This window comes from Diabrotica virgifera, chromosome 1, assembly GCF_917563875.1.
Source record: "Diabrotica virgifera virgifera chromosome 1, PGI_DIABVI_V3a".
NCBI classification, from domain to species: Eukaryota; Metazoa; Arthropoda; class Insecta; order Coleoptera; family Chrysomelidae; genus Diabrotica; species Diabrotica virgifera.
This window is the reverse complement of record NC_065443.1, coordinates 157543021-157559486: the sequence shown is the minus strand read 5'-3', so window position 1 is coordinate 157559486 and position 16466 is coordinate 157543021. Positions and strand designations below refer to the sequence as shown.

Genomic DNA, 16466 nt, shown 5'->3' with positions numbered 1-16466 from the left:
ATTAAAGATCAAATATTTTAATTTGTGTGAAAGAAAATGCATGCTTTAAAGCGATTTTTCATAAATAACTCAAAAACTGTAAGTTTTTACAAAAAAGTGTTCATCACTAACATTGAAGCAAATAAAAAATATAATAAATTGCTTACTTGAAAAACCCTTTAATGTTAATTTAAAGTAAGTAATTGGTAATTAAATTTATATTTTTTTCTGTGACTGTTTAAATCTAAGGATTCAATCTTAAATAACGCGAAAGAAATACATTTTATAACACTTAGGTACTAAATACTTGTCAAAGTACTTAGAAATACCTATCAAAAATGAGCTCCAGAAAAAGTTGATAGCATCAAAATCCGCTCACCAATTTTCGTGAAAATGAGTGGAGATTTACCGAAATCGAAGGTCATAGTTGATTTTTACCCTCAGTGACTGCACTATAGAAAGAAAATGGCAATTCAATAATTGAGATGCGTATATTTTGCGAGCTCATAAATTATTAAACGATATCTAGTCGCCAAATAATTAATATAAATTATTTAAGTACAACTCTCTCTTAAGCCGGGAATATGGGATGGTTTTCTTGCGAAGGGGTTGTAGCTCAATAATCGAAAGGCGCGTGATTTAAGAGTTTATTCTTAGAATATAAGCTATACGAGTAAAACTGCTATTAACTTTTTTGTAAAAACTTACAGTTTTTCAGTGATTTATGAAAAACCGCTTCAAAACATGCATTTTTTTCACGAATAATTAAAATTTTTGATCTTTAATAACTTAAAAAGTATTGACTTATTTTAATAACTTTATATAATAAATTTTGCTTATAATTTGTTCTTTTATAGATTTGTGCAGTTATTTTTTATAAAATAATTTTCACCCCCGAGAAGGGGCGAATTTCCACCCTCAGGGTAAAGGCGCAAGGTGGTACCATGTTACCTTTGTTTCTTGAGGTATAATCTAACCACTGACCAATTTTCGTGAAAATCGATGAAGGTTCATCGAAATTGAAGGTAATCGTTAATTTTTACTTTCAGTGACTACACTATACAAAATAAATTGCAATTTACTGATTTAAATGCGCGTAATTTGGAAGCTTATAAATTATTAAATGATATGAAGTCGCCAAATAATTAATTTAATGCATTTTAAGTACAACTTTCTCTTAAGCCGGGAAGATAGGGTGGTTTTCTTGCGAAGGGGTTGTAGCTCAATAATCGAAATGCACGTGATTTAATAGTTTACTCTTAGAGTATATACGCTATAGGAATTATATCCGCAATACGATATTTTTAAGTTTTCTCAGCATTTTTTTCTTAAGTTAAATCAATTAAAGGGTTGTTTGGGGGTGAAGGGGATGAGCTCAAAAATCGAAACTATATAATTTCAAGAGCTCATAAATAGCTCGTAATTCTGCCGCAAAAACCAATTCAATATTCCTATTTTTAAGTAGTGGGGGGGGCTGACTCAGCCCCCCCCCCCACTACAGTATCAAATTCCTGCTCAGTGGAACGAGCTCAAAATTTTTAGTTTGCGGAATATGAGAGCTCATAAATAGCTCATAAATCAGGGCTATTTGTTTTTTAATTTTTGCAAGTGGGGGGGCAGCTCAACACGGGTAATTTTTTATTTATAACGCTAAAGTCACTCTTCTCACAAACATTGGCGCACTGTAAACTAGCGTCGGGCGAAGTGCACGGTTGAGTTATTTTAAAAAATACTAGGTTTTTTGTAAAAGGTATATTTATTTAAAATACCCTAAATAAGGGTCACAATGAGACAAAACGTTCTCAGATTAAGAAATCCATCATCAGTGTTCTAAAAGCCAAAAATTGCATGCCTGAGCCACCAAAATGTGTTGGGTAAAAACCCTTTAAATGTAAATGATTATGTTATATTACATATTTATATAAAATTCAAATGATGTTATAGATATGCCTGGATGTTACCCAGGGCAACACAGGACTCTTCCCACGTGGTTGGAATTTTTTATGGAGAAAACCTCACATATTGGATTTCAATGGCCAACTGTCAGTTGCAAACCCAAGATATCGCCAAAAAATGAAAACCCCCTTTTTATTTTGTTTTTTGAGGTTATGAGTGGGACTAGGGCTATAAAAATGTTTTTAGTCGAATAATTTTTTATGTAGAACAATAGTCGGAGAGATAGAAGCGGATGTTGTGCGTGTTAAGTAATATGGAAAAACTATACGGGGATATGTTAAATTAATTGTATACATGACTTTCCCCAACGTGCGGAAACCAGAGTGGGGGACGAGGGTAGTTATCAGGGGTCAAAGTCGCGGTTTTTATTATTTTTTGTGACGCTCATGATCGAGATAGTGCACCAGAATTTGGGAATAAGTAGGTCATGACGTAACTAAGTAAAATCTCCATTGGCGGAACGCTGCGTGGCCGAAAAAGGGGTGGGGTAGGGGTGAATATAAAAATTATAAGGGATTTTTTGTGACGTTCATGATCGAGATAGTAAACCAAAATTTGGGAATAAGTAAACCATGAAATAATTAAGTAAAATCCCCAGAAGCGGAAACCAGAGTGGGGGACGAGGGTAGTTATAAAGGGTCAAAGTCACGGTTTTTATTATTTTTTTGTGACGCTCATGATCGAGATAGTGCACCAAAATTTGGTAATAAGTAGGTCATGACGTAACTAAGTAAAATATTCAGGGGCGGAACGCTGCGTACCCGACAAAGGGGTGGGGGCAGGGATGAATATAAAAATTATAAGGGGTTTTTTGTGACGTTCATAATCGAGATACTAAACCAAAATTTGGGAGTAAGTAGATCATGACGTAACTAAGCAAAATCTCCAAGGGGCAGAAACTAGAGTGGGGGACGAGAGTATTTATGAGGAGTCAAAGTTGCGGTTTTTATTATTTTTTTGTTACGTTTATGATCAAGATAGTGTACCAAAATTTGGGAATAAGTAGGTCATGGCGTAACTAAGTAAAATCTCTAGGGGCGGAACGCTGCGTGGCCGACAAAGGGGTGGGGCAGGGGTAAATATAAAAAATATAAGGGGTCTTTTGTGACGTTCGTGATTGAGATAGTGCACCAAAATTTGGGAAAAGGTAGACCATGACATAAATAAGTATAATCCCCAGAGGCGGAAACCAGAGTGGGGGACGAGGGTAGTTATAAAGGGTCAAAGTCACGGTTTTTATTATTTTTTTGTGACGCTCATGATCGAGATAGTGCACCAAAATTTGGTAATAAGTAGGTCATAACGTAACTAAGTAAAATTTCCAGGGCGGCACGCTGCGTGGTCGACAAAGGGGTGGAAGCAGAGGTGAATTTAAAAATTATAAGGGATTTTTTGTGACGTTCGTGATCGGGATAGTGAACCAAAATTTGGGAGTAAGTAGATCATGACGTAACTAAGCAAAATCTTCAGGTGCGGAAACCAAAGTGGGGGACGAGGGTAGTTTTAAGGAGTCAAAGTCGCAGTTTGTTTTTTTTGTGACGCAACACAACATTTGTCTCCCACGCAGCGTTCCTTCCCTTAAAATTTTACTTAGTAATGTCATGATCTACTTATTCCCAAATTTTGGTGCACTATCTCAATCACTAACGGCAAAAAAACCCTCATATTTTTATACTCACCCCTGCCTACCACCTCTTTGTACCCCAAGCAGCGTTCCGCCCCTGGAGATTTTACTTAGTTACGTCATGACCTACTTATTCTCAAAATTTGGTGCACAAATCTCGATCATGAGCGTCACAAAAAAAATAATAAAAACCGAGACTTTGGCCCCTTATAACTACCCTCGTCCCCCACTCTGGTTTTCGCCCGTTTGGGGAAAGTCATGTACACAACTAATTCAACATATCCCCGTATAGTTTTTCCATATTACTTATCACGCACAAAATCCGCTCCCAGCTCTTAAACTACAAGAAGGTATTTTTATTTTTGGGGTATCGCTGAGGGCATTTGTCAGTATCTTATCCGGCTAGACCATTTGACTTTAACTGTTCCACCATACTGTACATCTAAAGTTATTTTTATTATTTCTTTTTGCAGAATATGCCACTAAAGCATTCGGGAAAGACCTAGCACCACTTGATTCCTTGATGAATCACGTATCACTGGTTTTATGTAATACCATACCAGGATTTCATCATGCGCAACCTTTGGCTCCAAATATTATACCTGTAGGGGGATTACATGTTACCCTGGGCAAAGAATTACCTGAAGTAAGACACAGAGTATTTTAAATTTTAAAGTGTAGAAACAATAACATTTTAATAAATAAGTAATTATTCTTCTTTCATTCGCATGCATCAATGAAAAGTTGAAATCCACATACCCATAATTGTCCAACCAACTTACCTAAATTGATTGAATTACAACATATTATTATCATTTTTTCGATTTCTATGCATGACGTAATATATATTTATTTATGTCATACCGGTTTAATATTGTGTATTTATTACTTAGTTACGAACCACATAATGGTATACTTTATGCCCGCGCGGGCATAATATACTTTATGTCTCCAAAGTATGCCAGTAGTATTATTATTATTTTCGTATTATTATAGTATTATTTATTATTAGTAGTATTATTTTCTGCCATCCATTGTAGAAATTTAGCGTATTCCTTGTCATACGTTTCTTTGTATTTTTTCGGTAAGAGATTCTCAGTCGCATTCTTGGCTTTTTTAACTATTTCTTCAGAAATATGGAATTTCTCTTGCATTCTGACTTTTTTGACAATGTCACATAGAAAAACTTTGTTTATGTTAATAACAAATTGCGAACCAACATCACTTTCCTAGCAACGGTACTAAATACCTGCTGCGATACAACAGGTTTGTTCTAGCAAGCAGTTGGTCAGTGAGAAAACATAATACAGTCACCAGTGCTATCCCCTCTACTCGCGCTGGTCCACTATTCGCTGATGGTTTTAAACCGTTTGAAACTGATGTTAGAACAAACATAATATTACTTTTAATTAATATAAAATAAAATTAAAACTTTAATTAATGCAATGAACCGGTATGACATAAAGTTTTGTATGCACCACGTGCATTATTAGATATTTATACCCTCGGACGACATATAAGCTCTCGGGCCAGAGGCTCTAGAGTTTACAACCTTTTCGCCGTTAGGGTATAAACATCTATTTAATGCCCTTGATACATAAATAACTATTTTTTCTTTTATGAGTTATTCTCTTATATGATATAAAATTCTTAATGACAACCATTTAATTTTTAGGAATTTATGAATATAATGAACAACGCCAAGGATGGTGTAATCTTAATGTCATTTGGAACAAATATACATTCTGCTAACATTAAAGACGATAAAAAGAACAGTATTATTGAAGCATTGGGTCAACTAAAACAAACAGTTCTATGGAAATTTGACGCCGATCTGGATAATCTTCCCAAAAATGTTATCCTAAGAAAGTGGTTGCCACAAAAAGAAATTTTAGGTTAATATTATTTAGAGTACAACTTTTACCTCTTTATTATATTAGGTATATATCTGGTTGGTCGATAATGCCCTTATGTTTCTCATAACTACATAGGGACGTCGCGCGTCGATGGCAGTTGAGGAGGCGTGCCCCGGTCATACAAAGAGTTATTACAGCCTAACAACAACCAGAAGTGAGTCAAACAACAACAAGAACTTCACTCGTTAAAGGTGTTGCGCTAGAACATCATCCGGCGGCGCTCACTCAATCGGGACGACCGAGGCAGCGCATGAAATGGTATGTGTCCATGAACGAAAACCTTTTGCGCTTTTATTATAAGGTGACAAACCTCGGTCAGGAAACCTATCCTCGGTCCTATCCAAACATATCGGAAACCTATCCAAACCTCGGTCAGGAAACGTATCCTCGGTCCTATCCAAACATATCGGAAACCTATCCAAACCTCGGTCAGGAAACGTATCCCGAATAAAGTTCGTGCCTCCTAGTGGCGGAATACGGGCAACAATACATTGGCTTATAGGGCAGTCCTTACAGTAGGGATCCTGGCCTATACAGAAAAATGCAGGCGGGTGTGGGGTAATACTGCACTTTGGTTGCATTGGTGGTGTATTGGCTAAACGTGCAGGGCAGGGTATGGTGCTGATAGAAAAGGCATTCAGGCATGAAATATCCAAACAAAATCTTTTCAGGTCATAATAATGAAAAGACCTTCTCCAATTATATAAAACAAAACTTATACTGAAATGATGGCATCTCCTGAGGTAAAATGTGCTGGAAGTAAAATGAGCCTCCGTTCGGATTTCCGGGTGAGGACTATCTCAGGGGGAACACCATTGCAGGTTAGAAAAATCAGGATAGGGTCGTGGAATCTTGGTAGTCTTACAGGTAAGAGTCTGGAGTTAGTGGATGCGCTCAAACGAAGACGAGTTCAAATTGCTTGTATTCAAGAAACTAGGTGGAAAGGACAAAGGGCGAAAGAACTAGGTGAAGGATACACATTGTGGTATGTAGGGAGTAGTAACACTAGAAATGGAGTTGGTATAATTGCTGATAGTGAAATGAAAGATAACGTAGTAGAAGTTGTAAGAACGAGTGATAGAATGATGTCAGTGAAATTTGTAATTGATAAAGAGGTATTGAATGTTGTGTGTGTGTATGCTCCCCAAACAGGTCTGGGTGAGAATGAAAGAAGAGCTTTCTATGATCAATTAGGAGACGTACTGAGTGATATTCCAGCAGAGGAGAAAGTTATAATAGGAGGTGATTTCAATGCACATGTGGGCCAAACCAAGACAGGATATGAAACAATACATGGGGGATTAGGCTTTGGAACTAGAAATGAAGCTGGAGATGATATGCTTGAATTAGCAACAGCATTGGATATGGCGATTTTTAACACATTCTTTAAAAAGAGAGAAACTCAACTTATTACCTACAAAAGTGGACAACATCAATCCCAAATAGACTACTTCATGATAAGGAAAGAAGACATACGTGAATGCAAGGACTGCAAGGTAATAGTTAGTGAGACAGTAAGCCAACAACATAAGCTGCTTGTTCTGGACATCGAAGTAAAAAGCGAAACTAAACAAAAATATCGGAGAGGACCACAAAAAATCAAGTGGTGGCTGCTGAAAGATGAGAAAGAAGGTCTATTCAGGAGAAGAATAGTAGAGAAAATATGTTGGAACATGAAAGGAAGTCCTAATACAATTTGGAGAAAAATGGCCAGTAGTATTAGAGAGACTGCTATTGAAATACTTGGGAAAACGTCAGGAAAACGTAGATCAACAACAGATGCAATTTTCATTATAAGGCAGTTGATGGAAAAATACAGGAGTAAAGAAACAAACGCTCATATGATATTCATTGATCTTGAGAAAGCATATGATAGAGTTCCTCGAGAGATTCTGTGGTGGGCACTCAATGAGAAAGGAGTCCCTAGTGAATATGTAAAGATTGTGAAGGATATGTATGAGGGAGTAACGACTAGTGTTAGGACAGGTGTGGGAGAGACTGATAAATTTCATGTGAAAGTAGGATTGCACCAAGGCTCTGTGCTTAGTCCGTATTTATTCTCATTAGTTTTGGACCAGATAACAGCGAAACGACAGGGTAACATTCCATGGTGCTTAATGTATGCTGATGATGTCGTGTTAGTAGGAAATAGCGAAAGAGACTTAGAACAAAAACTGGAACAGTGGAGACAAGCTCTGGAGGAAAAAGGTTTAAAACTTAGTAGGACAAAAACAGAGTATTTGGAATGTTCATTTAAAGATGGAGCTACTACAAATAAAATGGTATCTTTGGATGATGAAAAGCAATAGTTTTAAGTACCTAGGATCGGTATTACAAAGTAATGGAGAAGTAGATGGAGATGCATGCAGTAGAATTAGGGCTGGATGGATGAAGTGGAAAGAAGCGAGTGATGTGTTGTGTGACAGAAAAATTCCAATGAAGCTGAAGGGAAAATTCTATAAAACAGCCATAAGACCGGCTATGATGTACGGAACTGAATGTTGGGCAGTGAAAAAGAAAGAGGAAAAACGAATGCATGTGGCGGAAATGAGAATGCTTAGATGGATGAGTGGAGTGACAAAGAAGGATAAAATTAGAAATGAGTATATTAGGGGAAGTCTAGGTGTGGCACCAATTGATGCCAAAATGAGAGAGCATAGGTTAAGATGGTTTGGTCATGTTCAACGTCGAGACGTTAATCACCCAATACGAAGAATAGCTGAAGTGCAGATTCCTGGAAGGAGTAGGAGAGGAAGACCAAAGAAGACCTGGGGGGAGGCGATAAGGCAGGACATGTTGGTAAAGGGGATTAACATTGATATGACCCAAGATAGAATTGTGTGGAAAAATGCAATTAGGGAAGCCGACCCCGCATAGGGATAAGGCAAAGAGAATGATGATGAAACCTCGGTCAGGAAACGATCGGCTACTGCTACTGACAACAACTCTATGCCGAATTTTGAAGGAAATACCCAAATATTCAAGCATCTGAACAACGAGCAGTAGACCAATACCGGGTAATTAAAAGAAATAATCTTATCTCAGAGACTAGACGCGATGCCATCAAAAGCAAAGTGCGAAGTCGAACGGGAGATTAATAGTCAAGAGCTAGTTGACTAACAAAACACATGAGCAGATTCCTGAGCTTCTCATACAAGAATCTCGATCTAAGAACACACAGGAGGACAACAAGGATTTTCATGATAGTCTGTTACGAAATTGCACTAGCCGTATAAGAGTTTAGTGGAACAAACCCACTTAAAAGACCACCGCTACTAAGAATAAACTGTCGGAAGAAACTAGGTGTACTGTTACAAATTATTATGAACACCGAAGTCCTGCCCATTTATGGCGTAAAATCTTACCATTAGAATATTTGCATATGTTGGTCTAATGTGCAGCAACAGCAATCGCTACTGTAATGGGCATTAAGATCAGAATACAACGAGATGCTAATAATGGAAGGTCTAGTTACATCATTGCAACTTGGGAAAAACGGCTGCTAAGAAAAATTGAATCATTACGTAGGGATATTGGTCAAGTAACGGAATATGTTCGAGGAACAACGAGTCGAAAATTAATTACAAGAGCTGAAGAAATAATGCGAAATACTCCAAAATACTGACAACATGTTCAAGAAAACAACACAACTCAACATTGCCTGGGCACATTAAAACAAAAACGCTCCGTTTATTCAGACCGCCTAAGGAGATACAAAGTTAGTAACAACCGGAAATGCGATAATAATATACTCTTTGAGCATGCAGAGAAGACGTTTTATAAGAAACTTAATTCCACTGTAGAAAATGAAAATAAATCATACCCAAGTCAAAAAGAAATTCACGAGTTTTGGGGAAACCAACTTTCAACGCCAACTATTTATAACAATGCTGGATGGATTGAAGACACGACGAACAACTGTCAACATTACAACAATATTCCTTACGAAACCTTCACCACTGAAGAAGTCTCGAATACTATCAAAAAGCTTCAAAACTGAAATACTTCTGGCTCAAGAAGTTTTGGTGTGTTCATAAGCGTTTGTCAATTTTGATTAATTATTGATTAATAGGATAATTTGCAATATTTGCTTATATAAAGAAATTCACCTACACTTACCCGCAAAAGTAACCGGACACGTGAAATTATAAAAATATTAGCTGCTTTTATACATTAATTTGTTATTTTAAACAGTTAAAAAGTTTGTCGTTTTTTGTGATTGAAAAAATTTTTGTTAAGATGCCCTCGATAAATCGAATGTTTACTTGGACTAAGGCTTGTAAGAAAAGTATTTTTAAACGCTTTTCTTTAGTTCAGTCGTTTGGGTCAAATCTTTAGACGTTAATTTGACTGTCTTTTCTTCAATGCAAATGAATGAATATTTGCAGACAAATGCATTCGCGGGAACAATACACGAATAGTCAATAAAAAAAAATTTATGTTTATTAATTGTTTAAATAGAAAAAAAAATGATTTTAATGGAAAATGCTTAAATTCTCTTGTTTTTTACAATGTGGAAACTTGAAACTTTTACACATTGTAGCTAATTATATGAACTATAAATGATTTCACTTTTTACGTTAATTGTTTACGTTATGCTTCATAAATAAACAATAAAGTTTCAAATTTTTTGCCGATTCCGACTACTTTTCATGTTTGTACATCATGTTTATAAACATCCTAAGCGGCGACGATTTTGAACGCTCATATCTTTGTTTATATAAACATCGGCGCTTATTCGTGTCAAATTTCAATACGATACGAAACAAAACTTCAACCAAAACTCGAATTCAAAAAATTAGTGTTTTTTTATGTAGTCTTAGAAAAACCACAGATAGAGACGTTTCGTGCTACAATTAACATTAGTGTTCGTTTTGGCATATTAACTTAAAGTTTGTTACGAACCCTTAATGGATGGAGTGGAAATTAACAGGGTCTACACCGTGCAATAGTAAAGCATTAGAAAAGACGGAAAGACTGAGACAATTGTAGTAGGTGTAAATAATGATTTTGATTTAAGAAACGTATGAAGAAATTACAGAAAATGTACAGTATATGTATCAAATATTGAAATAAATGCAAAAAATGTGTCTATCATATACATCCTTTTTTTAAACATGACGATATATTTTAATGTTTGAAAAGTGTAAGACCAAAAAGTAAAAATAAAAAAAATATGAAAAAAAAATTTTTAAGAAACGCTTTTCTTTAGTTACGAGTGACTAAAATTACGAAGCATTATTCGAAAAAAACTGTTAGAATAATTAAATATACAAAAATCTCACACATTCGTTAAAAAATTGAAAAAATCTAACTCAATCGTTAAAGAAAAGCGTGGGGTGCGTCTTCATCGAATAAACGGTTTGAGGATAGATACTTTTTTACTTTTCGCGCCCCACGCTTTTCTTTAACCAATATGTTAGATTTTTTCAATTTTTTAACAAATGTGTGAGATTTTTGTATATTTAATCTGTCAACAGTTTTCTTCGAAGAATCCTTCGAGTTTGAATTTTTTTTTATTTTTTGCTTTTTAGTTGATTTTTTTATAATATTTTAATTTGAGTCACTCGTAACTAAAGAAAAGCAGGAAGAGAACAAGGAAATAGTTTGATAGAGAATGCTAAGAAAAACTACAAGACAGACAGAAAAAGCGAAACATTATTCTTCAACAAGAAACAACAGAAAGTAACACCTCTCCTAGAAGACAAGGGAATAATTTCATCTCACCACTTTGGATCCAACCAGAAACATTCTACCATACAACAAGTACATCGAATAGTAAACAGAATCCATAAAGACCTCGAAGCATCCAGATATTGCTCCGCCCTGTTCATACACATAGGACAAGCGTTTGACAAGCTATGGCACCATGGGTTGCTCTATAAGCTGAAGAGTTGTTTGTCTCTAAATTATTACACACTACTAAAGCCATGTCTTACTAATAGACGCTTTAGAGTCAAATACGACAATGAAATATCAGAACTCCAACCCATACAGCGGGTGCCCCAGGGAAGTGTACTGGATCCTGTCCTGTACTTACTCTACACTGCCAACCTCTCAACATCATCTGGTACAACAACAGCTACATTTGCAGATGATACTGCGATCTTATACTTCAACAAGAATCAACACATCGCATCAGAACTCCTACAAAATAACATAACTGAAGTTGAAAAATGGTTACAAAAATGGAGAATTAAACCAAATAAGCAAAAGTCGATACATGTAACATTTACAACCCGTAGAGGAACCTGTCTACCTCTATGTATTAACCGCAAACAAATACCACAGAAAGATGATGTAAGGTACCTTGGGATTCACCTGGATAGAAAACTGACCTGGAAAAAACAGATATTTTCCAAACGAAAACAACTGTGCGCAGGTTAAAACGTAAAGTGCCTAGTGATCTAGTGTAGTGTAGAACCAAAAACAAGTGTAGTGCTAATTCATGTTTTCCCAGAACCAATAATAGTTTAAGATTAAGAGCGGCATATTAATGGGTATGTTCGCCACATTTCAATAGTTTAGCCGCTATAAATATCACTTAATGCTTATTACTTTGTAAAAAACGGCAGATTGTAATAAATTGGGATATCAATAAAAAAGGGATCAGATGTGGAATGCAAAGGCAGAAATTTCAGTCCCAAAAAAACTTATCCAGCTTGTTAAAATATGCGTAAATGGCTGTAGATCCAGAGTACGGATAGGTAACAAACTCTCAGAATCGTTCGAAATAAACAGTGGCCTGAAACAAGGAGATGCGCTGTCACCTCTTCTTTTTAATATAATCCTGGAGAAAGTAGTAAGTACAGCACAAATTAGAACAGAATTATTGACAGTAAATGAACCAAAATTGACATTGTTGAAAACATAGTCACCAATCTGAAGGAGATTTTCAATAAATTGGAGGTGGAGGCAAAGAAAACTGGTTTAAGGTAAATGAAGAAAAAACCAAATACCTGTGCATCAACCGACAAAACAGACGAGATAGAATAGACCCATATAACTTTGAAAGAGTGGAGAGTTTTAAATTCCTACCTCGGAGTAACAATCACTGCAGATAACGATGTCGCGGAAGAGATAAAAGGGAGAATTCAGGCAGCAAACAGATGTATGTATAGCCTCCCCAATACTGTTAAATCTAAGAGCCTAACACGAGCATCAAAGATCAAAATATATAAATCAGTGATTAGACCGGTGCTCATGTATTGGTGTGAGACGTGGACTCTAACCAAAGCAACTGAAAGAAAACTTAGATGTTTTGAGAGAAAAATCCTCAGAAGAATCTTTGGACCTTGTCATGACTCTAATACCTACCAATACCGAATGAGAACAATTGCTGAGGTCAAGCAGAAGCATAGGGCGAGCGATGTAGTCCAATAAATTAAATCTCAGCGCCTAAGATGGGTTATGATGCTTATGTCCATAGACTCCCTAATAACCTCCTTGCCAAACTGATCTGGGACGAAGCCCCCAAAGGAAGAAGGCCCTTAGAACGCCCAAGAATGCGATGGAGAGACAATATATGGTCAGATTTAAGAACAATAGGGCTACCCACTGACCCAACTATCATGGACGACCGTTCGAGATGGAAGCGAGTTGTGCAGTCAGCCAAGACCCACCCCAGGTTGTAGTGCAACCAGAAGAAGAAGCAGAAGTATCTAAAGATAAGCGTTTCTTAAAAAAAATTCAATTTTTTTTATTAATAACGAAGAATAATTTCGAATGATTCAGATCAAGTGTCAGATCAGCGCAACAATCAGTAACAACAAACTCCATGGATGATCGGTTTCTGAGACTTCAAGTGCTTCTAAAACGGACAGTTACTGCTACACATTTGACTAGGAGACTGGTAGATATTCATGGTACAATAGTTTCACCTGACACCGTACGTCGAAGATTAAGAGAGCAAAATTTATCATCTTATGTGCCTGCTGCAAGCCCTTTATTCGAGTTCTCTCGTGCTCATGCAGATTGATACAGTGCGCAGGAATAAGTGTTACCCCCCCATATTAACTTATTTATCACATAAACAAAATGCTCGGACAGGTCGATTTTTAAAATAATCATAGTATATTATAGCATCAACCTTTCGAACTTTACGCGATTCCCCTTCACGTGACTGTCATAACTTTAACTTTTTTAATGTTGTTCTGAAGCTATTTTCTTGTGACATTTTTACAATTTTAACTATTTATAATGGGAAATAAGCCACAATATTATGTATTTGACAACGGCACCCGATTTGGGCGTCGAAACGTTAATAAAAATCATTTTTAATAATATTGTGGCTTATTTCCCATTATAAATAGTTAAAATTTTAAGTTTTTTAAATAGGAAAGTACATCATGTGACACCTCATTTAAAAGCTTTTGAAATACCGATTACAAAAATTTGTGATACATATGAAATACTGATTACAAAATACTGATTACAAAAAAAAATACTTCTGGGCAAAATTTCGGACATGCATTTCGGACAAATTTTAAATGCATTCATTTTTTTTTAATCCTAAGAAAACTAATGAGTATTTTTGAAAAATTTAAACGCAGAATGAAAGATTACACTATTATCAAGGGCCGAAAGTTCCTTAGAATAAAAAAAGTTTCTTCTGAATGATATATTTGAAATTAAAAATCATACTAAATTTTCTCTTCGTTTTCACCCCTGTAACTTATTAAAATAAACATAATAGAAGTTTTTAGGGACTTTCGGCTTCGGTAATAATGTAATATTTCATTCTGCGTTTAAATTTTTTTAAAATTCTTATTAGCTTTCTAAGGATTAAGAAAAATGAATGCATTTAAAAAGCATAGGACCGAAATTTTGCGTAAATATTATACATTTTTGTAATCAACATTTCAAAAGCTTTTAGATGAAATGTCACATGATTTACTTTCCCATTCAAAAAAATCAAAGTTATGACTGTTACCTGAAGAGGTATCGCGTTAAGTTCGAAACATTGATGCTATAAAATAATATACTATGACTATTTTAAAAATCCAAGTTAATATGGGGTGGTAACACTTATTCCAGCGCACTGTATATGGAAGATTAGAGGAACGTTCTGTTTAAAGACGAAACTCGTTTTAACAGATATTTAGCTGCCTTGAAAGAGTATGAAGAAAGCCTGGAGAACGCTATGCCTAATGTTGTTTAGCTCCTAAAGTACAATTTGGAAGTGGAGGTATAATGGTATAGTATAGCATTTCTTTGGAAGCACATACAGATCTTATTATGTTAGGGGCGTTAGATTTTATTATGTTAGGTGGCCATAGTGCTGATATGTAAAGTAGGTAATGTCTGGAAGAACACGTGTTACCTTATATGCATTTTGTATGTGAAGGTATTCTTCTATTACAGAATAATGCTCGGCCGCATATAGCCAGGATAACAATGCAATAATTTACAGATGTATTCAGTTACTAGAAGTCTTCTAGAAGTCCAGACCTCAACCCGATAGAGCATGTTTGTGACAACTTGGGAACGGTAGTTAGGTACAATTGGACGGCGTTATGCAGAAAGCTACCAACCCTCAATAGTGGCAAACTGAGATAATCAAGTTTAAAGTTTTTATTGATTTAAAAAATCTGTAGGATATGTTGCTACTACTTTGTAATTTTTTTGACTGTGGATAAATATTTTGGTATTTTCTACATGTTTAAATATTTTAATTGTAAATTGAAAAGAGAAATGGCAAATTTTTGTGGATTGGTAGGTTTCTGCATTTTGCAAAATGGGAAATTAATACCAACAATATTAAATAAAAACAACAGTAAAATTAGAAAAATTATTTTTATTTACAGGAAAGTTAAGGATATGAATATTTAACGTATTAATTTAATAAATTTTAATATTAATCTACTTCATCCACTTCAAAATCTAGATCTTCAACATTGACATTGTAACCCTCAACATCTTCAGTTACATTGGCACCCTACAAATTTTGATAAAAAGTCGATGCATTAGCAGGAATAAGGTGCATCATTTCCTTTAAATTTTGTAATTTCGCCTCAGCGATAGGTGTTCCGTTAGGCCACAGTGTTATTAAATCGCTAAAGATATCTTCGTTAGCAGTTCTATCTCGAGAAGATTTTTTTATATAAATTTTTTGATACGGTTGTGAAAAATCGTGTTGTTTTTCCATTAGCCGAAATGGGTCAAACTTTTCTATTTTGATTGACCTAATCTTCAAAAAATTAATTTTTTATTTATCTTCGGTCACTTTCCGATTAGTAATTTTTTTCTCAATGTCTATTACGCCTAAAAAATCTTCGACGTGCATTTGGGTTACTACCAATGGTCTCTGCTTTCTACAAGAACGCATTACCTCGATATAGTCATTTGGGGTATAATCTAATATTTGCTGTCGTTTAAGAGCCGACTCAATATCACTGAAATCAGTGTCGTTGGGCAAAAAACTATGACCAGAACAGAGATATTTTACGGTAATGCTTTCTAGGTTTGTGCGTGTCCCATGCAAAATTGATTTAAGCATAAGTATTAACTTAATATTTCGATTTTGCCCACCGCAAGAATCCCACTATTTCTTGGGCGCCCCTTCCAGCTGAACCTTCTACCCAAACGTAGCAGTATCATCTATTTTCTTTAGCACTGTGCATTCCTGCATTATACACCCACAACTGACGCTTATAAAATACGATGCCTGTAGGTATTCTGGGAAGCGGTAGGGTTTTTCCAAGTCAAAACTTAAACACTCTTGATCTGTTTGTTCAGTCGCTATCTTGAAATCATCTCTTCTCATTTCCTGTGCCTCCTCTGCAACTTAGAAATGCTTCGTATGTTCCTGCTTGAACTCTTTTTTTTCTTCGTCCTTTTCATTATCTATTTTCATTTTAAGAGTATCGCCAACATTGCAGGTGTCTTTTTTTAATGGCTTAATTTTCAAATTAAATTTCGTGTAGAATATGTTCTTGTATGACATTAAGCTTACGGGATTGGTTTCTTCCTGCTTAAACATTTTAAGTAAA

The 16466-nt window shown here is 35.5% G+C and overlaps 1 protein-coding gene across 2 annotated transcripts in view; it reads left to right on the top strand.

The window, feature by feature from the left end:
- The window catches only part of LOC126878793 (UDP-glycosyltransferase UGT5-like), a 140414-nt gene that overhangs the window by 101391 nt on the left and 22557 nt on the right, over positions 1 to 16466 (top strand). For both annotated transcript variants that reach the window (XM_050641689.1, XM_050641687.1), the window contains exons 3-4: positions 4033 to 4205; positions 5235 to 5454. In XM_050641689.1, coding sequence (XP_050497646.1) covers positions 4033 to 4205; positions 5235 to 5454 — 393 coding nt within the window. The remainder of the gene's footprint in view (positions 1 to 4032; positions 4206 to 5234; positions 5455 to 16466) is intronic.